The sequence below is a fragment of the Heterodontus francisci genome, chromosome 9, assembly GCF_036365525.1.
Source record: "Heterodontus francisci isolate sHetFra1 chromosome 9, sHetFra1.hap1, whole genome shotgun sequence".
NCBI lineage: Eukaryota > Metazoa > Chordata > Chondrichthyes > Heterodontiformes > Heterodontidae > Heterodontus > Heterodontus francisci.
In genome coordinates, this window is record NC_090379.1 from 24024727 (window position 1) to 24048557 (window position 23831).

Here is a 23831-nt window from a genome sequence, read left to right on the forward strand (position 1 = left end):
CATTTTATTATTTAAATGTATTAAAAATATTGTATAAATAGAGAGAGACTACAGAATGCTACGGTACAGAGGGATCTGGGTATCCTCGGACTTGAAACACAAAAAGTTAACATGCAGGCACAGCAAGGAATTAAGAAGGCAAATGATATGTTGGCATTTATTGCAAGGGAGGTGGAGTATAAAAGTAGGGAAGTCTTGCTAAAGCTGTACAGGGCATTGGTGAGACTGCACCTAGAGTACTGTGTACAGTTTTGGTCTCCTTATTTAAGAAGGGATATACTTGAATTGGAGGCAATTCAGAGAGGGTTCACTGGGTTGATTGCAGGGATGAAGGTGTTGTCTTAAAAGGAAAGGTTGAGTAGTTGGACCTATATTCTTCAGAGTTTAGAAGAATGAAAGGTGATCTTAAACATATAAGATTCTGAGGGGTCTTGACATGGTAGATGCTGAGAGGATGTTGCCCGTCGTGGGGGAATCTAGATCTAGGGGGCATTGTTTCACAATAAGGGGTCCCCCTTTTAAGACAGAGATGAGGAGGAATTTCTTTTCTCAGAGGGTTGTTAATCTTTGGAATTCTCTACCTCAGAGAGTGGTGGCTGGGTCCTTGAATATATTCAAGGCTGAGATAGATAGATTCTTGAATTATAGGGGAGTCAAGGGTTATGGGGAACAGGCAGGAAAGTAGAATTGAGTCTTAGATCAAATCAGCCATGATTTTACTGAATGGCGGCACAGGCTCGAGGGGCCTTATGGCCTACTCCTGTTGCTATTTCTTATGTTCTTATTGCTGTTTGTGGGATCTTGCTGTGCACAAATTGGCTGCCACATTTCCTACAATTCAAGTGATTATGCTTCAAAAGTGCTTAATTGGCTGTAAAGCGCTTTGGGATGTCCCGAGTTCGTGAAACGTGCGAGATAAATGCAAGGCTTGGCTTCGTTTTCTTTTTTCGAACTTTGATCGTTGAAAGAGCGACTGGTGCTGAGCCGTGCTAAAAAAGCATCACTTTTATGCAAAAGTATTTGATGAGCATTTCTTGGCGGGAGGGAGGATCAGGGATTGGAAGCATCAGTGGCTGATAAATCAGAGTGGGGGAAGAGTGGACCTGATTAGAGGCAGCGGTGGCTGATAAATCAGAGTGGGGGAAGAGTGGACCTGATTGGAGGCAGCAGTGGCTGATAAATCAGAGTGGGGGAAGAGTGGATCTGATTAGAGGCAGCAGTGGCTGATAAATCAGAGTGGGGGAAGAGTGAACCTGATTGGAGGCAGCAGTGGCTGATAAATCAGAGTGGGGGAAGAGTGGATCTGATTGGAGGCAGCGGTGGCTGATAAATCAGAGTGGGGGAAGAGTGGACCTGATTGGAGGCAGCAATGGCTGATAAATCAGAGTGGGGGAAGAGTGGACCTGATTGGAGGCAGCGGCGGCTGATAAATCAGAGTGGGGGAAGAGTGGACCTGATTGGAGGCAGCAATGGCTGATAAATCAGAGTGGGGGAAGAGTGGACCTGATTGGAGGCAGCAATGGCTGATAAATCAGAGTGGGGGAAGAGTGGACCTGATTGGAGGCAGCAATGGCTGATAAATCAGAGTGGGGGAAGAGTGGACCTGATTGGAGGCAGCAATGGCTGATAAATCAGAGTGGGGGAAGAGTGGACCTGATTGGAGGCAGCAATGGCTGATAAATCAGAGTGGGGGAAGAGTGGACCTGATTGGAGGCAGTGGCGGCTGATAAATCAGAGTGGGGGAAGAGTGGACCTGATTGGAGGCAGCAATGGCTGATAAATCAGAGTGGGGGAAGAGTGGACCTGATTGGAGGCAGCGGCGGCTGATAAATCAGAGTGGGGGAAGAGTGGACCTGATTGGAGGCAGCAATGGCTGATAAATCAGAGTGGGGGAAGAGTGGACCTGATTGGAGGCAGCGGCGGCTGATAAATCAGAGTGGGGGAAGAGTGGACCTGATTGGAGGCAGCAATGGCTGATAAATCAGAGTGGGGGAAGAGTGGACCTGATTAGAGGCAGCGGTGGCTGATAAATCAGAGTGGGGGAAGAGTGGACCTGATTAGAGGCAGCGGTGGCTGATAAATCAGAGTGGGGGAAGAGTGGACCTGATTAGAGGCAGCGGTGGCTGATAAATCAGAGTGGGGTAGGAATCCTGGTGTATTCCAAAACCGCAAGGAGTGATGATGTCACAGGACAGTAGGAAAGTGATTGGTTGGTTAGTTTTAAGGTTTTTTTTCTCTAAACTAGGGAGTGGTTTAAGTTAGGACCAAGAAACTATAAAACACTATTAAATTTGCAGTTTAGCTACTTAAGCTAATGAATAACATTTCTAATGGGGTAAGTATAACAGTAACTGAATTAATACTAGTATTAGCACCGAGCAGATCCAGAGGCATGAATTAAAATTAATATTTTAAACAAGGTATCACTAGATTCTAAAAGAGGGAGTGAAGATTTTTTCGCTCATGGATGGGCAGCTGAGACTTGTTGCTTGCAATTCTTGCACTATGTGGGAACTTTAGGACACTTATATGTCTTGGGGGCTACGTGTGTAGGAAGCGTCTCCAACTGCGTGAGCTTGAGCTCAGGATTTCCGAGCTTGAGGGGCAGCCGCAGTCACTGCAGAGATCAAGAAGGATGAGAGTTTCCTACATCATATGTTGCAAGAGGTGGTCGCCCCCAAAGGTAGGATAGTAGATGGTGGCCATCTGGAAGAGGCAGTAAGTGCAGGAGTCTTTGGGGGGTGTGCCACTTTCAAACTGGTACTCAGCATTGGAGACTGCTGGGAGTGACGACACCTTGAAGGAGTGCAGTCCAGCCCATGGCACCAGTGGGCAAGGGACTGCAGAGGAGGGAACAGCAAAGAGGAGAAATGCAGTCATTACAGGATATTCCATAGTTGGGGGATAGACTGGTGTTTGTGTAACCATCATGAGTCTCATATGATGTGCTGCCTCCCTGGTGCCAGGGTTAAGAACACCACAGAGAAGGTGCAGAATATTCTGCAGGGGGAAGGGAGTGAGCCAGAAGTTGTGGTACATGTTGGTGCCAATGATACAGGGCAGATATTGAGGTTCGACAGTCAAATTTTCAGGAGCTGGAGAGGAAGTTATAAAGTAGGGCCTTGAAGATACTTCCAGTGCCATGCACTAGCAAGAGTAGAAATAGGAAAATAGGGAGGATCAGGTTGTGGTTTGAGGCAAGGTGCAGGAAGGAGGGAAGTTATGTTGAACCACAGACTGATCAGAGAAACTGTAACAGAACAATGGATGATCTTTAAGGAGGAGATGTATCAGTTACAGGCTAAGTACACTCCAACAAGGATAGGGAACCAAAGCCAGGGCTCCTTGGTTGACAAAGGAGATAGGGATTATGAGGAAACAAATAAAGATGGTGTATGATGCATATCAGGGGAATTCTTCAAACGAGAACCAGGCTAAATCCAGTAAGTTGAGTGGGGAGGTAAAGAGGGAAATAAGACTGGCAAAGGGAGAATATGAGAATCATTGTTGTTGGTTGTCCCTCGATTCAAGTATAATGTTTATTCAAGATTGTGAGTTTCTGCTGTGGATCTTCAGGTGATTGAACAGGCTGATCAGGCAGATTCTCAATCCGCAGATCGATGGAATCATGGGGCAGGACGTCCCACAAGGTAGTGGGATCCGGAGTGCAGGATTTTCTTTCCTTCTCTGCCGCCACTCTGCCTCCAAGGCGTTTGGACTCAAAGCATGATGCAGCTTGATGGACAAGTTGTTGCTATTTTGAACTATTGGTAGCAAGCTCCACCCAGTCATCAATGTCAATGCTGCTGCGCTTCAAAGAGAGCTTCAGAATGTCTTTGGAGTGTTTTCTTTTTCCTCCCCTGGAACCCTGGCCATTTGAGAGTTGAGAAAACATGAAGCAGGGGAGACGGTTTTCAGCCATCCGGACACAATATCCAGTCCATCGAAGTTGGTTTTGTGGGAGTTTTGCCCGAATGCTTGTGGAGCTGGCTTCAAGAAGGACACTAGTGTTTGTTCAATGGTCCTCACATTGAATCCGGAGGGTGCCACGGAGGCATTGCTGATGGAATTTCTCTAGCACTCTTTTATGTGTTGCTGATACAGAGTTCAGGTCTCACTGCAGTACGGGAGTGGTGACAACAACTGCTCTGTACACTAGGACAACAAAGATGAGAATAGAATGGCAGTTAACATAAAAGGGAACCCAAAAATCTTCTACCGGCATGTAAATAGTAAGCAGATAGTAAGAGGAAGGGTGGGTCCTATTAGAGACAAAGAGGGTGGTATATGATTAAAGGCAGGGGGCAAGACTAGAATACTTCATGAGTATTTGTATCAGTGTTTTCTAAGGAGGAGGATGCTGACAAAATATAAGTAGAAGCGGAGATGGTAGAGTTAATGGATGGTGTGAAAATTGATAGGAAGGCTGCGCTGGAAAGGCTGGCTATGCTTCGAGTGGATAAGTCATCTGGTCTGGATGGCTTAAGTCCCAGGTTGCTAAAGGAAGTGGGAGTGGAGATAGCGGAAGGGTTTGCAATAATCTTCCAATCATCCCTAGATATGGGAGAAGAGCCAGAGGATTGGAGATTTTTTTGATTATTCGTTCATGGGACATGGGCATCGTTGGCTAGGCGTTCCCTAATTGCCCTTGAAAAGATAGTGGTGAGCTGCTTTCTTGAACCACTGCAGTCCTTGGGGTGCAGGTACACCAACAGTGCTGTTAGGAAGGGAGTTTCAGGATCTTGACCCAGTGACAGTGAAAGAACATTGATATAGTTCCAAGTGAGGATGGTGTGTGGCTTGGAGGGGAATTTGCAGGTGGTGATGTTCCCATGCATCTGCAGCCCTTGTCCTTCTAGGTGGTAGAGAGTGTGGGTTTGGAAGGTGCTGTCGAAGGAGCCTTGGTGAGTTGCTGCAGTGCATCTTGTAGATGGTACATACTGCTGTCACTGTGCATTGGTCGTGGAGGAAGTGAATGTTGAAGGTGGTGGATAGGGTGCCAATCAAGCAGGTTGCTTTATCCTGGATGGAGCTTCTTGAGTGTTGTTGGAACTGCATCCATCCAGGGGAGTGGGGAGTATTCCATCACACTCCTGACTTGTGCTTTGTAGATGGTGAACAGGCACTGGGGAGACAGAAGGTAAGTTAGTCACCGCAGAATTCCCAGTCTTTGACCTGCTCTTGTAGCCACAGTATTTATGTGCCTGGTCCAGTTCAGTTTCTAATCAATGGAACTCCCAGGATGTTGATAGTGGGGATTCAGTGATGGTTATGCTGTTGAATGTCAAGAGGAGATGGTTAGATTCTCTCTTACTTGAGATGGTCACTGCCTGGCACTTGTGTGGCGTGAATGTTACTTGCCACTTATCAGGCCAAGCCTGAAGGTTGTCCAGGCCTTGCTGCATATGGACGTGGGCTGCTTCAGTACCTGAGGAGTCGCAAATGGTGCTGAACATTATGCAATCATCAGCGAACATCCACACCTCTGACCTTATGATGGAGTGAAGGCCATTGATGAAGTAGCTGAAGAAGGTTGTGCCGAGGACACTACTCTGAGGAACTCCTGCAGTGAAGTTCTGGGGCTGAGATGACTGACCTCCAACAACCATAACCATCTTCCTTTGTGCTAGCTATGACTCCAACTGGCTAAGACCAGAGAGTCCACAAGCAGACGTGGTCAGACCAGCTGGTCATGTGACTAGCCTGCTTGGTAAACTGGGTTTTTCTGAATTGTCCAAACAGTTTGAACTCAGAGTGACTGTTTGCTCCTGGACTGAAAAGACCTCTCCTGGCTGTCTCGCCACAGCTTCCTGTCTGTCTGCTCCCACCTCTTTCTCATGGAACTCCAAATTCACTGAAGACACATGAACCCCAAGAGAGAAAGATCTCTTAAAGTGAACAAGGTTTAAGAAGAATACTGGGTCCCAACGAAAAGCAAGATTTACCCACAATCAAGGACTCTACAGTGAGCTCGAAGAACCATAACAAAAACCTTCTTCAGAGATTGCCTCAAACTTTTCCACTTTATTTTTTTTCTGCTCTTTTCTGTCTCTATCTGCATGTGTATATCGCGTATGCATGCTAGCGTGGGCACGTTGTGTATTCGTAGGCATTAACTGGATTAGAGTTTAAGTTTTAAAATTTAATAAATTTCAACATTTTTTCTTTAAACCTAAGAAAACCTGTTTGTTCTTCGCCTTATAATTGGAAAGCGGTGAACAAGGATTCACCAAGAGTGAGCTGAAAACAGTGTTTTAAAAGTTAAACCCTGTTTATGGTAAGACCAGGTGAAGGCTGAGAGGGAACCCTAGACACCTTTCTCACCTGGTCTTAATATATATGTATATAACTGACTTGGATTCTAGAATACAGAGTAAAATTTCAAAATTTGCTGATGATACCAAACTTGGAGGAGTGGCAAACAGTGAGGATGATACAAATTGATTGCTACAGGACATAGATAGGCTAAATGGGCAGACAAGTGGCAGATGGAATTTAATAGAAAGAAGTGTGAGGTGATGCACTTTGGCAGAACGGATAGAGAGAGGCAATATACACTTGATAGCACAGTTCCAAGAAATGTGCAGGGACAGAGGGACCTGGGGTTTCATGTGCATCAGTCTTTGAAGCTGGCAGGACATATTGAGAGAGTAGTTCAGAAAGCATATGGGGTCATGGGATTCATTAGTAGAGGGATTCAGTACAAAAGCAGCAAAGTTATGCTGAACCTTTATAAAGCTCTGATTAGGCCACAACTGGAATATTGCGTCCAGTTCTGGTCGCCACATTTTAGGAAGGATGTGAGCATCCTTGAGAGGGTGCAGAGGAGATTTACCAGAATGGTTCCAGGGATGAGGGATTTTGCTAAAAGGTTAGGTTGGAGAAGCTTGGTTGTTCCCTGAGAGTAAAGGAGATTGAGGGGAGATTTGATAGAGGTGTACATGACTAAGACCAGTTTAGATAAGGTGGACAAAGAAAAGTTGTTCCCATTAGCTGATGGTACAAGGACTAGGGGACACAGATTTAAGGTTTTGGGCAAAAGGTGCAGGGGGAATGTGAGGAAGAACTTTTTTTACGCAGCGATTGACAATGACCTGAAACTCTCTGTCTACAAGGATGGTGGAAGCAGAAACAATCAATGATTTCAAAAGGAAATTGGATGGGCTCTTGAGGGAAATAAAGTTGCAGAGCTATGGGGATAGAGAGGGGGAATTGGACTGATTGGATTGCTGTATAGAGAGCTGGCATGGACTCCTTGGGCAGAATGGTCTCCTTCTGTGCTGTGACTGTATGACCTGTTATGACGTCCTAAATATGGTCAAAATGCGCCACTGTATTGCCTGTGTGATTGTTGCAATGAAAATATTGCACAGCACAAATCAGCCTGATCCAGTTGAATAATGGAATAGGCTCAAGGAGCTGAATGGCCGACTCCTGTTCTTGTGTTACTCTCACAACATTTCTGTCTCTTGCTACCAAAAACTGTCACCCATTTAAAATGTCCCACCCTTTTGCCTGTTTTCCTGCTCGTTACGCTTATCTTCACTCTCAACCCATTATATATATGCATGTTTGGATATTGTGCTGTGGATAATTAGTGCCTAGAACTAAAGGCTATAAGTTGTTCAAGTCTCCTGTCCATGGTACCCTGCTGGATGATCCTTCAAAGTACAGTACATCCATCAGAACAGAATGACCAATGTGGAAGCCTGTCTAGGAGCTCTGCTTCCCTGCATCACATTTTCAGTAAATACCAGTAGCAGCATGTTGAGTTTTTATTATGTTGAGCTAAAATTATAGATCTCTTACCCTGCCTCAAACGTTACTTATGTCTGGAGAGACCATTTTGTATTCCAAAATGAGGTAGTGCTGGGACCAGTTTGCCATGTATGTCACTCAATATTAAAGCACATTGGCACAGTGCTTTGTTCGTATGGCATACATAACAGAGGCCTAGTTTCTGAAATTCTAACAATAACCGCACTTCAAAAGTAATTTCTTGGCTCTCAAGCTCTTTGGTGTCATATTTTGTTTTATAATGCTCCTGTGAAATATCTTGGAACGTAAATCAGTGTCAGAGCAGTGGGAGGCATTCAAAGGGGAGATTCAAGGGGTTGAGAGCAAACATGTTCCCGCAAAGAAAAAGGGTGCAATGGCTAAATCTAGAGCCCCTGGATGTCAAGCAGCTTACTGGGTAAGATGAGGCAGAAAAGGAAAGCTTATGTCCGGCACTGAGAACTCAATACTACAGAAAGCCAAGAGGAGTATAGAAAGTGAAGGGGTGAAATCAAAAAGGAAATTAGGAAAGTAAAGAGAGGGCATTAAAGATTATTGGCAAGCAAAATCATGGTGAACCCAAAGATGTTTTATCAACACATTAAGAGTAAGAGGATAACTAAGGAGAGAGTAGGCCCATAAAAGGCCAAAAAGGTAACTTATGTGTAAGGGCGGAAGATGTTGGTATGGTTCTTAATGAATACTTTGCGTCTGTATTCACAAAAGAGGGGGACGATGCAGATATTGTAGTTAAAGAGGAGTGTGAAGTATTGGATGTGATAAACATTGGGAGAGAGGAAGTATTAATGGGATTAGCATCCTTGAAAGTTGATAAATCACCAGGGCCAGATGAAATGTATCCGAGGCTGTTAAAAGAAGCAAGAGTGGACATAGCAGAAGGTCTGACCATCATTTTCCAGTCCTCATTGGATACAATTGTGGTGCCGGAGGATTGGAGAACTACCTAAAGTAGCAAGGCTTTTGACAAGGTCCCACAGGGCAGACTAGTTAAAAAACAATCCCACACGATCCAGGAAACGCAGCAAGGTGGATACAAAATTGACTCAGTGGCAGGAAACAAAGGGTAATTGTTGACGGGTACTTTTGCGACTGGAGGTCTGTTTCCAGTGGCATTCCGCAGGGCTCAGTACTGGGAGCCCTGCTTTTTGTGGTATATATTAACGATTTGGACATAAATGTAGAGGGCATGATCAAGAAGTTTGCAGACGACACAAAGATTAGCCGTGTGGTAGATAACGAGGAGGATAGCTGTAGGCTGCAGGAAGATATTGATGGTCTGGTCAGATGGGCAGAAGAGTGGCAAATGGAATTCAACTTGGAAAAGTGTGAGGTGCTGCATTTGGGGAGGTCAAACATGGAAAAGAATACATGATTAATGGGAAAATACTGAGGAATGTAGAGGAAGTGAGGGACCTTGGAGTGAATGTCCACAGATCCTGAAGGTAGCAGGACAGGTCGATAAGGTGGTTAAGAAGGCATATGGAATCCTTTCCTTTATTAGCTGAGGTATAGAATATAAGAGCAGGGAGGTTATGCTGGAACTGTATAACTCATTAGTTAGCCCACAACTTGAGTACTGTGTGCAGTTCTGGTCACCTCATTACAGAAAGGATGTAATTGAACGAGGGAGGGTACAGAGGAGATTTACGTGGATGTTGCAAGGACTGGAAAAATGCAGCTATGAGGAAAGATTGGATAGGCTGGGGTTGTTCTCCTTGGACTGAGGGAGATCTGATTGAAATGTACAAAAGTTTGAGGGGTCTTGATAGAGTGAAGTTGAGGGGTCTATTTACCTTAGCAGAGAGGTCAGTGACTAGGGAGCATAGATTTAAAGTGATTGGTAGAAAAATTAGAGGGGAGATGAGAAAAATCTTTTTCACCCAGAGGGTGGTGATGGTCTGGAACTCACTGCCTGAAAGGGTAGTTGAGGCAGAAACCCTGAACTCATTCAAAATAAATCTGGATATGCACCTCAAGTGCCGTAATCTGCAGGGCTACAGAACAAATGCTGGAAGGTGGGACTAGAATAGTGGATTGTTTTTCAGCCGGCACAGACACGTTGGGCTAAGCCTCTTTCTGTGCATTAACTTTCAATGATTTCTATGAAAGGCGCTATATAAATATATGTTGTTGGATGTCCTGAGTTCATGAATGGCGCTATGAAATGTAAGCTCTCAATTACTTTTTTGTGGCAACAGAAAATACTGAAAATACACACCAAGTTCATCAGCATCTGTAAAGGGGAAAGGAAAGGCTCATTTTTTGGCTTTAATAGGTAAGAACTGGGCTCTAGATTTGAGATACTGATGAACTGTCTACACTCAAAATGTTAAGCTGTCTTTTCTGTTTCACATACTGATGGCCCTGCTGTGCCATTTCAAGCCATTTATCTTTTTGTTTTAGAGTCCCAAAGTTTACAGTTGTCCTCTTGTATCTTTCGTGACAATACTACTTTCTGACCAGCCGGAAGCCTGGTTGGATTGGGTGTAAAGGTGTTGTAGGCAGTGTAGGGTTGCTGTAAACAATATGGTAAGTCTGTCCTTCTCTTTAATAAAAACCCATCCACTTCTCTTAAAGCATTCAAGCACCAGTGACCTGAAGGTTGTCCGCAAGACTTACCCTGTGCCGCACAAGTCAGATTCTCTGCATTCTTCACCACTGCCGCCACCATTTCAGGAACCTACACAAAATGTGAGTACTGTTCAGGACACGGATTGCCATTGAATAACCTAAGCTCGTTGCTGCAGTCTCAATTCCAATATGAAACATCCCTCCTTGCTTTGCACCAATCTTACACCTCAGGCAAGGCATCAGGGACTAACTGTACGAAAGGAGCTGTGTGTATAATCGACATTACACTCTGGGACAGTGTATGTGTAATCGACATTACACTCTGGGACAGTGTGTGTATCATCAACATTACCCTCTGGGACAGTGTGTGTGATCGACATTACCCTCTGGGACAGTGTGTGTGTAATTGACATTACACTCTGGGACAGTGTGTGTATAATGGACATTACCCTCTGGGACAGTGTGTGTGATCGACATTACCCTCTGGGACAGTGTGTGTGATCGACATTACCCTCTGGGACAGTGTGTGTGTAATCGACATTACACTCTGGGACAGTGTGTGTGTAATGGACATTACACTCTGGGACAGTGTGTCTGCAATCGACATTACACTCTGGGACAGTGTGTGTGTAATGGACATTGCACTCTGGGACAGTGTGTGTGTAATGGACATTGCACTCTGGGACAGTGTGTGTGTAATGAACATTGCACTCTGGGACAGTGTGTGTGTAATGGACATTGCACTCTGGGACAGTGTGTGTGTAATGGACATTGCACTCTGGGACAGTGTGTGTGTAATCGACATTACACTCTGGGACAGTGTGTGTGTAATGGACATTACACTTTGGGACAGTGTGTGTGTGATGGACATTACACTCTGGGACAGTGTGTCTGCAATCGACATTACACTCTGGGACAGTGTGTGTGTAATGGACATTGCACTCTGGGACAGTGTGTGTGTAATCGACATTACACTCTGGGACAGTGTGTGTGTAATGGACATTACACTTTGGGACAGTGTGTGTGTGATGGACATTACACTCTGGGACAGTGTGTCTGCAATCGACATTACACTCTGGGACAGTGTGTGTGTAATGGACATTGCACTCTGGGACAGTGTGTGTGTGTAATGGACATTGCACTCTGGGACAGTGTGTGTGTGTAATGGACATTACACTCTGGGACAGTGTGTGTGTGTAATGGACATTACACTCTGGGACAGTGTGTGTGTGTAATGGACATTACACTCTGGGACAGTGTGTGTGTGTTCACCATTACACTTTGGGACAGTGTGTGCCATTGCCATTATATTCTGGGACAGTGTGTGTGTGTTCACCATTACACTTTGGGACAGTGTGTGCCATTGCCATTATACTCTGGGACAGTGTGTGCCATTGCCATTATACTCTGGGAGAGTGTGTGTGTGTGATCACCATTACACTCTGCAACAGTGTGTTTTTGATCACCGTTACACCCTGCAACAGTGTGTTTTTGATCACCGTTACACCCTGCAACAGTGTGTTTTTGATCACCGTTACACCCTGCAACAGTGTGTTTTTGATCACCGTTACACCCTGCAACAGTGTGTTTTTGATCACCGTTACACCCTGCAACAGTGTGTTTTTGATCACCGTTACACCCTGCAACAGTGTGTTTTTGATCACCGTTACACCCTGCAACAGTGTGTTTTTGATCACCGTTACACCCTGCAACAGTGTGTTTTTGATCACCGTTACACCCTGCAACAGTGTGTTTTTGATCACCGTTACACCCTGCAACAGTGTGTTTTTGATCACCGTTACACCCTGCAACAGTGTGTTTTTGATCACCGTTACACCCTGCAACAGTGTGTTTTTGATCACCGTTACACCCTGCAACAGTGTGTTTTTGATCACCGTTACACCCTGCAACAGTGTGTTTTTGATCACCGTTACACCCTGCAACAGTGTGTTTTTGATCACCGTTACACCCTGCAACAGTGTGTTTTTGATCACCGTTACACCCTGCAACAGTGTGTTTTTGATCACCGTTACACCCTGCAACAGTGTGTTTTTGATCACCATTACACTCTGGGATAGACGTAGAGGTCTTTAAGATTATGAAAATGTTCAATAGGGTTGGTGTAGAGGAGCTATTTCCACTTGTGGGGAAGACCAAACTTAGGGGCCATAAATGTACGATAGACACCAATAAATTCCATAGGGAATTCAGGAGAAACTTGTTTTTACCTGGTGGGTGGTTGGAGCTCGCTACAAGGAGCAGTTGCGGTGAATTGCACAGGTGCAGCTTGATAAACACAGGAGAAAGGAATAGAGTGATATGCTGATAGGGTGATTGGAGAGATGGGTGGAGGCTCCTGTGGATCATGGACCAGTTGAGCTGAATGGCCTATTTCTTGGCTGTAAATTCTATGTAACACATTTGAAAAGGGCACAAAGCATCTACTGGTGAAACAGTAATGGAAACGGGGACCCGCAAAAAGAGCATTGGATTAACTAAAACTGTCTCCGGTTTCTGCTGGCAGAAACAATCTAAAAGGTTGTGTATGTATTAAAAGATTATTGCGGCTGACGAAACACGAAAGGGGCAAAATCAGAAAGAGCGCGCAGTGAATCTCCTACAAAGTCTTCAGCCAAGTGGATAATTTGCGGAGTAGAGCTCTCAAGGCAAGGTTTTCAATTGTTTTTCTGCTGGTCTGGCTCATTAAGCTGTGTCCTTTACGCACGATTGCAATGAGAAATACATAATCCTATCAAGCAGAGTATTATTCTGCACCTAATTGCACTCGTACAGACACAGTTTCATCACTAATGACCAATGTGGCTCAACAGTGGCATGAATAATGACACATAGGTCTGTGAATCCATGATAACCGCAAGGTTATTTGTCTAAATTAGACCATTCATATTCATTCAAGGCTGGTATACGTGGAGGTAAATGCATTGCTTTTTGTATAATTGGCAGCAGAATCTAGTGTGATAGATGCCAGCTGGGATTGGGACAGGAGCAGCAGCAAACTGGATGTGGCTCGGGGGGATTGCATTGAAGTATATTGGAATTTAGTGTGAGCATGTCATTTGCCTTTGCACAGTAAACTCTGAACACAAACTGTGTAAAAAAAATATTTTGCTTTCAGTCTGCTCTGTTTTCATGAATTGTCCCATTGTGCTGTTAGGTCAAGGATTGTTAACTCACCCTCACTGTACATAGAACATAGAACAGAACAGCACAGTACAGGCAATTCGGCCCACGATGTTGTGCCGAACCTTTAACCTACTCTAAGATCAAACTAACTACCTACCCTTCATTCTACTATCATCCATGTACCTATCCAAGAGTCGCTTAAATGCCCCTAATGTATCTGCTTCTACTACCACCGCTGGCAGCGCATTCCACGCACCCACCACTCTTTGTGTAAAGAACCTACCCTTGACATCTCCCCGAAACCTTCCTCCAATCACCTTAAAATTATGCCCCCTGGTGATAGCCCTTTCCGCCCTGGGAAAAAGTCTCTGACTATCCACTCTATCTATGCCTCTCATCATCTTGTACACCTCTATCAAGTCACCTCTCATCCTTCTTCGCTCCAATGAGAAAAGCCCTAGCTCCCTCAATCTTTCTTCGTAGGACATGCCCTCCAGTCCAGGCAGCATCCTGGTAAATCTCCTCTGCACCCTCTCTAAAGCTTCCACATCCTTCCTATAATGAGGCGACCAGAACTGAACACAATATTCCAAGTGTGGTCGTACCAGGGCCTTATAGAGCTGCAGCATAACCTCGCGGCTCTTAAACTCAATCCCCCTGTTAATGAAAGCCAACACACCATACGCCTTCTTAACAACCCTATCAACTTGGGTGGCAACTTTGAGGGATCTATGGACGTGGACCCCAAGATCCCTCTGTTCCTCCACACTACCAAGAATCCTGTCTTTAAGCCTGTATTCCGCATTCAAATTCGACCTTCCAAAAGGAATCACTTCACACTTTTCCAGGTTGAACTCCATCTGCCACTTCTCAGCCCAGCTCTGCATCCTGTCAATGTCCCGTTGCAACCTACAACAGCCTTCCACACTATCCACAACTCCAGCAACCTTCGTGTCATCGACAAACTTGCTAACCCAGCCTTCCACTTCCTCATCCAAGTCATTTATAAAAATCACAAAGAGCAGAGGTTCCAGAACAGATCCCACTGGTCACTGAGCTCCAGGCTGAATACTTTCCATCTACTACCACCCTCTGACTTCTATGGGCTAGCCAATTTTGTATCCAGACAGCCAACTTTCCCTGAATCCCATGCCTCCTTACTTTCTGAATGAGCCTACCATGGGGAACCTTATCAAACGCCTTGCTAAAATCCATATACACCACATCCACTGCTCTTCAAAGAACAAAGAAAATTACAGCACAGGAACAGGCCCTTCGGCCCTCCAAGCCTGCGCCGATCCAGATCCTCTATCTTCCTTCATCAATGTGTTTTGTCACATCCTCAAAGAATTCAATAAGGCTTGTGAGCATGACCTGCCCCTCACAAAGCCATGCTGACTGTCTTTAATCAAACCATGCTTTTCCAAATAATCATAAATCCTGTCTCTCAGAATCCTCTCCAATAATTTGCCCACTACCGACGTAAGACTGACTGGTCTGTAATTCCCAGGGTTATCCCTATTCCATTTCTTGAACAAGGGAACAACCTTTGCCACCCTCCAATCATCCGGTACTACTCCAGTGGACAGTGAAGACGCAAAGATCATCGCCAAAGGCGCAGCAATCTCTTCCCTTGCTTCCCGTAAAATCCTTGGGTATATCCCGTCTGGCCCCGGGGACTTATCTGTCCAAATATCATTCAAAATTTCCAGCACATCCTCCCTCTTAACCTCAACCTGTTCGAGCATATCAGCCTGTTCCACGCTGTCCTCAAACGACAAGGTCCCTCTCACTAGTGAATACTGAAGCAAAGTATTCATTTAGGACCTCCCCTACCTCCTCTGACTCCAGGCACAAGTTCCTTCCACTATCCCTGATCGGCCCTACCCTCACTCTGGCCATCCTCTTGTTCCTCACATAAGTGTAGAACGTCTTGGGATTTTCCTTAATCCTACCCGCCAAGACTTTTTTATGTCCCCTTCTAGCTCTCCTAAGTCCATTCTTCAGTTCCTTCCTGGCTACCTTGTAACCCTCTAGAGCCCTGTCTGATCCTTGCTTCCTCAACCTTAAGTAAGTTTCCTTCTTCCTCTTGACTAGCTGTTCCACATCTCTTGTCATCCAAGGTTCCTTCACCCTACCATCCCTTCCTTGCCTCATCAGGACAAACCTATCCAGCAGTCGCAGCAAGTGCTCCCTAAACAACCTCCACATTTCTGTCGTGCATTTCCCTGAGAACATCTGTTCCCAATTTATGCTCCCCAGTTCCTGCCTAATAGCATTATAATTCCCCCCTCCCCCAATTAAATATTTTCCCATCCCGTCAGCTTCTGTCCCTCTCCATGACTATAGTAAAGGTCAGGGAGTTGTGATCACTATCACCGAAATGCTCTCCCACCGAGAGATCTGCCACCTGGCCTGGTTCGTTGCCAAGCACCAAGTCCAACATAGTCTCCCCTCTAGTCGGCCTATCTACATATCTACAGGAAAACTTCCTGGACACACCTGACAAAAACTGCTCCATCCAAATTATTTGCACTAAGGAGGTTCCAATCAATATTAGGGAAGTTGAAGTCACCCATGACAACAACCCTGTTACTTCTGCACCTTTCCAAAATCTGCCTCCCAATCTGTTCCTCCATGTCTCTGTTGCTATTGGGGGGCCTATAGAAAACTCCCAACAAAGTGACTGCTCCTTTCCTGTTTCTGACTTCCACCCACATTGACTCAGTAGACAAACCCTCCTCGACGACCTCCCTTTCTGCAGCTGTGATACTATCTCTGATTAACAATGCCACCCCCCCACCTCTTTAGGGGGATTGGATTGAAAAACATCTCCCCGGGATTTAAATGTGCAACTCCCTTGGTTGAAGAGCTGGTGTTCGGTCCTGAAATTGAATCCATTATGAAAGCCTTTGAATATTGTGATTGCATTTTGTAAAAGGCAGACTTGCATTCATATCGCGCCTTTCACAACCTCAGGAAATCCCAAAGCGCTTTATGGCTAATGAATTATTTTTTGAAGTGTAGTCACATCTAATGTAGGAAATGCAACAGCCAATTGGCGCGCAGCAAGCTCCCATGAACAGCAGTGTAATAATGACCAGGCAGCCTGTTTTAGTGACGTTGATTGAGGGATAAATATTGGCCCCTACGCTTCATTGTAATAGTGTTGCATCCACTGAGGAGGCAGACAGGGCCTCAGTTTAAGGTCTCATCCAAAACACGGCATCTCTGACATACTGGAACATCAGCCAGACTTTGTGCTCAAGTCACTGGAGTGTGCCTTGAATCCACAACCTTCTGACTCAGAAGTGAGAATGCTACCAACTGAGCCACGGTTGGCACAAAAGTGAAAACCGACGCTATCTTGCCTGGCATCGTTATCATGGACAATCTTCAGTCTTGGGCTGCATTTCTTGATTCTATGCATAGACATGCTCTGAGTGTCTTCAGATTAGTTTGGGGACCTTTGCTCCAAGAATAATGATTAAGTATATTTCTCTCTGATTGCCAACAGCTCTACAATGTAAGAATAGGAAGCGAAAATACAGCGGTGATCAGATTAGCAAATCTAACCATTCTTCTCGCTCCCTGTTACAAGCGATCTCTTCAGTAAGATATCTCCTCCTGTCATTTAAATCCACCCACACAGCACTAACCTTCCCTAGATAAAAGGAAGGGTCAAAGACCAGTTCCCAAACCTATCCCTATCAAAGAGGTGCACAAGACTGCCCTGGTAGGCATATTGCACTGTAGTTTTTGCTTCCTCATTTTGAACAAGCATATGACCTTGACTTGGAGTCTTCCTGTTATGCCATGCTTAGGATTGTTGACCAACATGAAAACCATGCAGCTTCGATGTGTATCATAGTTGTAACTTCCTTGATCCTCCCTGAGACAAGATATTTTAATAAAATGGGACGTAAGCCTCTAATTACAGAAATTTGAAATAAGTATCTGATCTACTTTCCTGTTTTCAGCCCCTCCCTTTAAGAACTATACAAAACCAAGTTTTGGAGATGCAGGCTTCAGAATTCCTGGGTTGGGAGAGAGTGTAAGTCCCATCATGTCCAGGATGATGGAGTGGAGTGAGTGAGAAATATGGGTTGGAATCTGGCTCTGCGGGGCCTCTGCCTTGTCCTTTATAGTGCAGTTGGGAGTCTATAGGTGTGCCTTCCATCTTCTACCCATCCTCTCCCTCCCAACATGGAAAGGCATGTCTGGGGGAGTTCCCTGCTTCCCCAGGAAATTCCTCCTTTTACAACTTTGAAAGGCCACTGTGGCAACTCGTGCCGCTGGAGTCCACGCGCGAGTCCCTGTTGAGCTCTTCTGAAGGTCCAAATCTTTTGCAGTGGACTGGTTCCCACGGGAGATGAAGACTTTAAAAAAAACATTGGTTTAGCCCATTTGGTCCTTCTGGGATTGGGAGGGAGCCCTTCAGATGAACATAAGAAATAGGAGCAGGAGTGGGTCATCCTGCCCCTCGATCCTGCTCTGCTATTCAATGAGATCATGGCTGATTTTCTACCTCAACTCCACTTTCCCGCCATATCCATTGATTTCGCAATATCCAAAAATCTATCGATCTCAGTCTTGAATATGCTCAACATCTAACATCCTCAGTTCTCTGGGGTAGAGAATTCCAAAGATTGACGACCCTCTGAGTGAAGAGCTTTCTCCTCATCTCAGTCTTAAATGCCCCTTATCCTGAGACTATGACCCTTAGTTCTAGACTCTCCAGCCAGGGGAAACAGGCTGTCAGCATCGACCCTCTTAAGCCCTGTTAACATTTTATACATTTCAATGAGATCACCTCCCATTTTTCTAAACTCCAGCTGGAATGGCAAAGTACAACTCTGTCTCAGGCAGGCTTCGGTGGAGCACCTTTATGCAAATGATCCTGACACCAGGATTTGGGCAAGGGCAAGTGCGGGTTCTGTTCTGCCACACTTAAGCCGGTCCAACGGAGTCCCAGGAATTTCCGGCACATTTTATTAATAAACAACCACAACTTGCATTTAACCATAACCTTTAATGTTGTAAAACATCCCAAGGTGCTTCACAGGGGCATTATCAAACAAAATATGACACTGAGCCACATAAAGTGATATGAGAAAAGCAAAATATTGTGAAAACAGTAAATGCGGGAAATACTCAGTGGGTCTGGCAGCATCAGTGGAGAGAAAAATAGAGTTAACGTTTCAATGACCCTTCATCAGAACTGACCCAAAAACTCAGTTTTGCTCTCTATAGATGCTTCCAGACCTGCTGAGTATTTCCTGCATTTACTGTTTTTATTTAAAGAAATATTAGGACTGGTGACCAAAATCTTGTACAAAGAGGTAGGTTTTTAGGAGTGACTTAAGGGAAGAGAGAGGGGTAAAAAGGCAGCAAGGGAGGGAGGGAATTCCAGAGCTTCGGGCCTTGGCTGCTGAAGGCACAACTGCCAGTGGTGGAGTGATTTGAATTAGAGATGCACAAGAGGCCAGAATTGGAGGAACACAGAGATCTCAAAAGGTTATCGGGCTGGAGGAGATTACAGAGATGGGGAGGGGAGAGGCTATGAAGGGATTTGAAAACAAGGATGTGAATTTTTAAATTGAGACATTGCTGGACTGTGAGCACAAGGGTGATGAATGCATGGGACTTGGTGTGAATTAGGATACAGGCAGCAGAGTTTTGGATGAGCTTAAGTTTATGTAGGGTGGAAAATTGGAGGCAGCCAGGAAAGCATTACAATAGTGAAGTCTGGAGGTTACAATGAACCTTACATCGCAGACAGATCAGCAGATATCTGACGTGGTTCAAAAAACTTTTTATTCCTACCCAAAACACAAACTAAAATCAAAGTGAGTTTCAAAACAACCAGAATGTAATAACATGAGAACAGAGTAACCAGACTAAACTATATGACCGTTTGAGCCGAATCTGCCAACAGGTATTTAGTAACTATAACTGGGAGATGCAATGACCAATATATTGGGTGTTGGGTTGAATGAAGTGAGCAATCTAATGTGTGAGAACATTGGATTGGAATGGTAGAAGTCCATACTGCTAAAATGATTGTGCTGCACAGTGATGAATATCCCTTGTTTTAATCCACTCTCTGTCCACTATTTCAGTATAAAATGTGCCAGAACTATACCATAGTGAAAAATTCTGTTTGGCTAGAGAGTTGAAAATGTGGCTTTTAATTAGAGCTTTGTATAGGATTGCTTGTGTATGACAAATGTGACCTAAATGACCTCGGTGCTTAATCGCACAGGCACTGCACAGAGTTACTGATGGCAAGTAGCCATATGGGCAGACTAATGGCAGCTGGTAGAGGCAGTGGGTGTGTTCACGAATTGGCACAGGTACATGGTAGCAAGCTAAGTCCTGATTTAATAAAAATGTATCAATTTTAACCCTAAATTATGTCAACAACAGCAATAACAACATGCATTTATATAGCACTTCCAATGTCGAGAAACACGCTTCACAGAGGTTCAATCAAAAATATGCTAACTGAGGCACAGAAGGAGATATTAGAATGAATGACCAAAAGCTTGGTCCTGTCTTCATGTGATGTCCACACAGGCACTTTGAATGGGGTCATTGTATAGAAGTTAGGAATGGAGTGTTGAGGTTAATTATAGCACCCTTTCTGTTGGCCCACTTAGCACAGATTTATGTTCCAATATTGTATTTGGTTTTTTTTTAATGCTTCATGACATTGTCTTAAAAGTGATGGGTCCACTCTTAATTGCAGGCCTCTTTCCTTCTATTCTATTCCGTAGACTTATGTTGTACATTTCACTTTTTGTCCAGTGTGACATTCATTTTTCAATATTAACTTTAGTTTACCAATGTGTCTCCAAAGTTGCATAATTGATCTAAATCCCTTTGCAAGTCATTAACCACATCATCCTGCTCTACTATTCTGGTACAACATCACAACAAATACTCATGTCGAGACCTGATTTTAATATGAGGTTGACCGAGCAGTAAAGTTAGATCATGAAGGCGTGGCACAAGTTTGGAAATGCTTCTTACCGACATTGAAGTAACTTTGTGCCCACCTCATTCCACATTTCAATATGTTGTCAAGTGTCAGTCAAGCCATTGAGAACTTATTGGCTGTTAACTAATATTATTAGTTAATGGGGTACAAAAAGGAACTTGACCGGTTCTTGTCAACCAGTGGGATGCAGGGTTATTAGAAATGCACCAAGGTAATACTGAAGATCAGTGGGCGAGATGGACCAAAGGTCTCCTCCTGTCTGAAACTGTTACTATTTAGGTGCTGAGAGGGCTGTCCGAAGTGTTTTTTCTTAATGTTGTTGCACTGTGGGAAGATTGAGATAAAGATTGTGAGGCTGGAGCCAAATAATGTAGGACAAAGTGCCTAGTGCCAAACTGAGGATTCTGCATCCATTGCTACATTGTGACCAGGCCCACCTAATGGCTGTTTGTGGAGTGCAACAAGCAGAGGTCACTGCCAACTCAGGGTGGGAAACATTGCAGGGAGGAAGGTTGACAGACTTTCATTTATAAAACACCTTTCATTATCTCTGGGTGTCACAAAGCACTTTACAGACAATTAAGTACTTTTTGAAGTGTAGTCACTGTTGCAACGTAGGAAACATACAGCCAATTTGTGCACAGCAAACTGTCACAAACAGTAATGAGAGAATGACCAGAATAATCTGTTCTTATTTACTTTGGTTGAGGGATAAATGTTAGCCAGGACGTCGGGAAAAACTCCCCTGCTCTTCAAAATAGTGCGTAGCACCTTTTACACCCAGCTGAGAGAGCAGACGGGATCTCAGTTTACATCGCATCTGAAGGATGGTGAAGAATGGGGAAAAAATTAACATCTTTTTCATTCCCACAATAGGATTTAAGTCACTGGCCCAGTGGAGCTGGCCATTTTTCAAAAAGTAATTCTTCAGCCTAGTCTCAAGTCTGCCTGCATGTGACTAACGGGAAATTTGAAGGGTAATTCCACAATTCAGCGTTTCCAGCAGGGGTAGAATCACAGTAGCATGAGTCAGAGAACTGAGACTACAATATTGTAGCTGTATCCCTGATCCATGTTGGGGAGTTTGGGATTGCAGATTTATTTCTTCTATAATCCTGAATATATTGTGCAATACATGTAAATGCAGTATGAGTGTTTACCAATCTTCTTCCATCCCCCTTTTCCATAATTTCTTTCTTTAAGTATATTCCGGAAGTTAATGTTTGAGCTGTCAAAAGCTAGAAGTTAATTCTATTTTTGCTTAGAGCTCTTAATGAATAGGAATTTCAATCGCAGCCACTGTTGATTATGACAGGGCTGGGGACAGAACCAGTCAGCGCAGTTTGAAAGTGCGATGAGGCTCTCTCTCCTTTTCATCTACAATGGTCAGAAGCAGCTGTGAATTGCAATGGAAATTCCCAGAATATCTGGGTGGGTAAGGGTGTTGAGGGTAACCACGTGAGGCACTGACTCACATCTCTAATGATGACCATTCACCCAGTTTCCAGCACAGGCTCATTAGCTAGCTGTTTATGGGCAGTATTAATATGATTTGTGGAGTGGCCAGGATTGGTGTGATACCTGTCCATGGTAAACATTTGGACTGGGAGGGTGCAGAATTGTAAGGAATGATGTCAGGGCTGCTCACTCGGGCTGACGGTTTGAGGAGTAGTGGCACTGAATAGGGGTCATTTAATGATTTTGTATTGAGGAGGTGCAGGGAGGAATGGTAGAGGGAAAGCCTGAGTCCGTCTCACTGATGACCAGTAGCAGAGTCATATAATCCCAGGCCTCTGGGTTCAAAAAAGGCAATCAATCTGTATGAGACCATGTTCGACTTCAACTATAAAAAAGGGAGAATGATGTAGGGATCTCATGGAATCCCTGTCACAATGATGAAAGTCCCTTTAAGAGCTTCACTTTGATGAGACAGAAGACGCCTCTGATTGACGTGAAATTAATCTCCATCCATTTATCAATTTGTCAATGGTACAAAAAAAAAGGTCTGGAGGACCTTTCCTTAAATTCTCCTTCCTCCTACAGGAGTAGACCATGTGGCCCCTCGAGCCTGCTGTGCCATTCAGTACCATAATGGCTGATCATCTGCCTCAATTCCATTTTCTCCCCTTCTCCCCATATCCCTTGATTACCTGCGAGATCAAAAATCTATCTCAGCCTTAAATATACTTAATGACGGAGCACCTATAACCCTCTCGGGTAGAGAATCCAAAGATTCACAACTCTCTGAGTGAAGAAATTTCTCCTCATCTCAGTCCTAAATGATCAGCCCCATATCCTGAGGCTGTACCTCCCGTGTTCTTGATTCCCCAGCCAGGGGAAAGAACCTCCGTGTCACCCTGTCAAGCCACTTCAGAATCTTGTATGTTTCAATGAGATCACCTCTCATTCTTCCAAACTCCAGAGCGTATAGACCCAGTTCACTCAGCCTTTCATCAGATGACAACTCGCTCATTTCAGAAAGCAATCTAGTGAACCTTCACTATAACACCTCCAATGCAAGTATATCCTTCCTTGGATATGGAGACCAAAACTGCACACAGTACTCCAGGTGTGGTCTCACTAAAACTCCATACATTTGTAGCAAGACTTCCTTATTTTTTTAGTACTTCAATTCCCTTGCAATAAAGGCCAACATGCTATTTGCTTTCCTAATTGCTTGCAGTACCTGCATGCTAATTCTTATCCTAAAATGGTAAGGTACCATGGAAATCACAACCTCCTGAGGCTCAGCAGGCTGTTCCATGGTTTGGGGAGACATGGTGGGGGGAGAAGTTCTTAGAATCAAGCCTAATCCTCAAAACATATACTTCCTTGCAGGATAAAACATTTTCACAGAATTGATATCCATTATTCCCACTCCCCTGCTCTTTCCTCATAGCCCTACAATTGTTTCTCCTTACTGTAAAATCTGCTTCTACCACCCATTCAGGCAGTGCGTTCCAGATTGTAACAAGAATTTTTGCTGATTTTTATTGACTATCCTGACCCCCAACAGTTTAGGGACACGGAGGCCAATTATGGCACTCCTATCATCACCTTGGTTAAAAGAAGCCAGTTTGTTACAGTTAGAAGCCTTTCCAATCTGTATGATGTAGCACCTCACCAGCTGGTGCATTTATCCAGTGGATTGTTACATGAGCTCAAAGCCCTTCATATGCTGTTCCTGGCCCACTGGAGAGTTTCCTCTGAAAGTGTAAAGAGATGCAGCCTGAGAATAACTATGAAGGTGGTGTTTGAAGTTGAAATGTGAACTGCAGCCTCTTCAACGTTGTCTCCTGTTCACTGGCCTGGGTTT

The 23831-nt window shown here is 44.4% G+C and overlaps 1 protein-coding gene across 7 annotated transcripts in view; it reads left to right on the forward strand.

Moving 5' to 3' along the window:
* ccdc85ca (coiled-coil domain containing 85C, a) overlaps positions 1-23831 on the forward strand; it is a 226826-nt gene that overhangs the window by 186167 nt on the left and 16828 nt on the right. For 3 of the 7 annotated variants that reach the window (XM_068038695.1, XM_068038697.1, XM_068038696.1), the window contains one exon: positions 10375-10488. The exons of the other annotated variants lie outside the window; for them this stretch is intronic. In XM_068038695.1, the coding sequence (XP_067894796.1) occupies positions 10375-10488 (114 nt within the window). The remainder of the gene's footprint in view (positions 1-10374; positions 10489-23831) is intronic. 7 annotated transcript variants of the gene reach the window in all.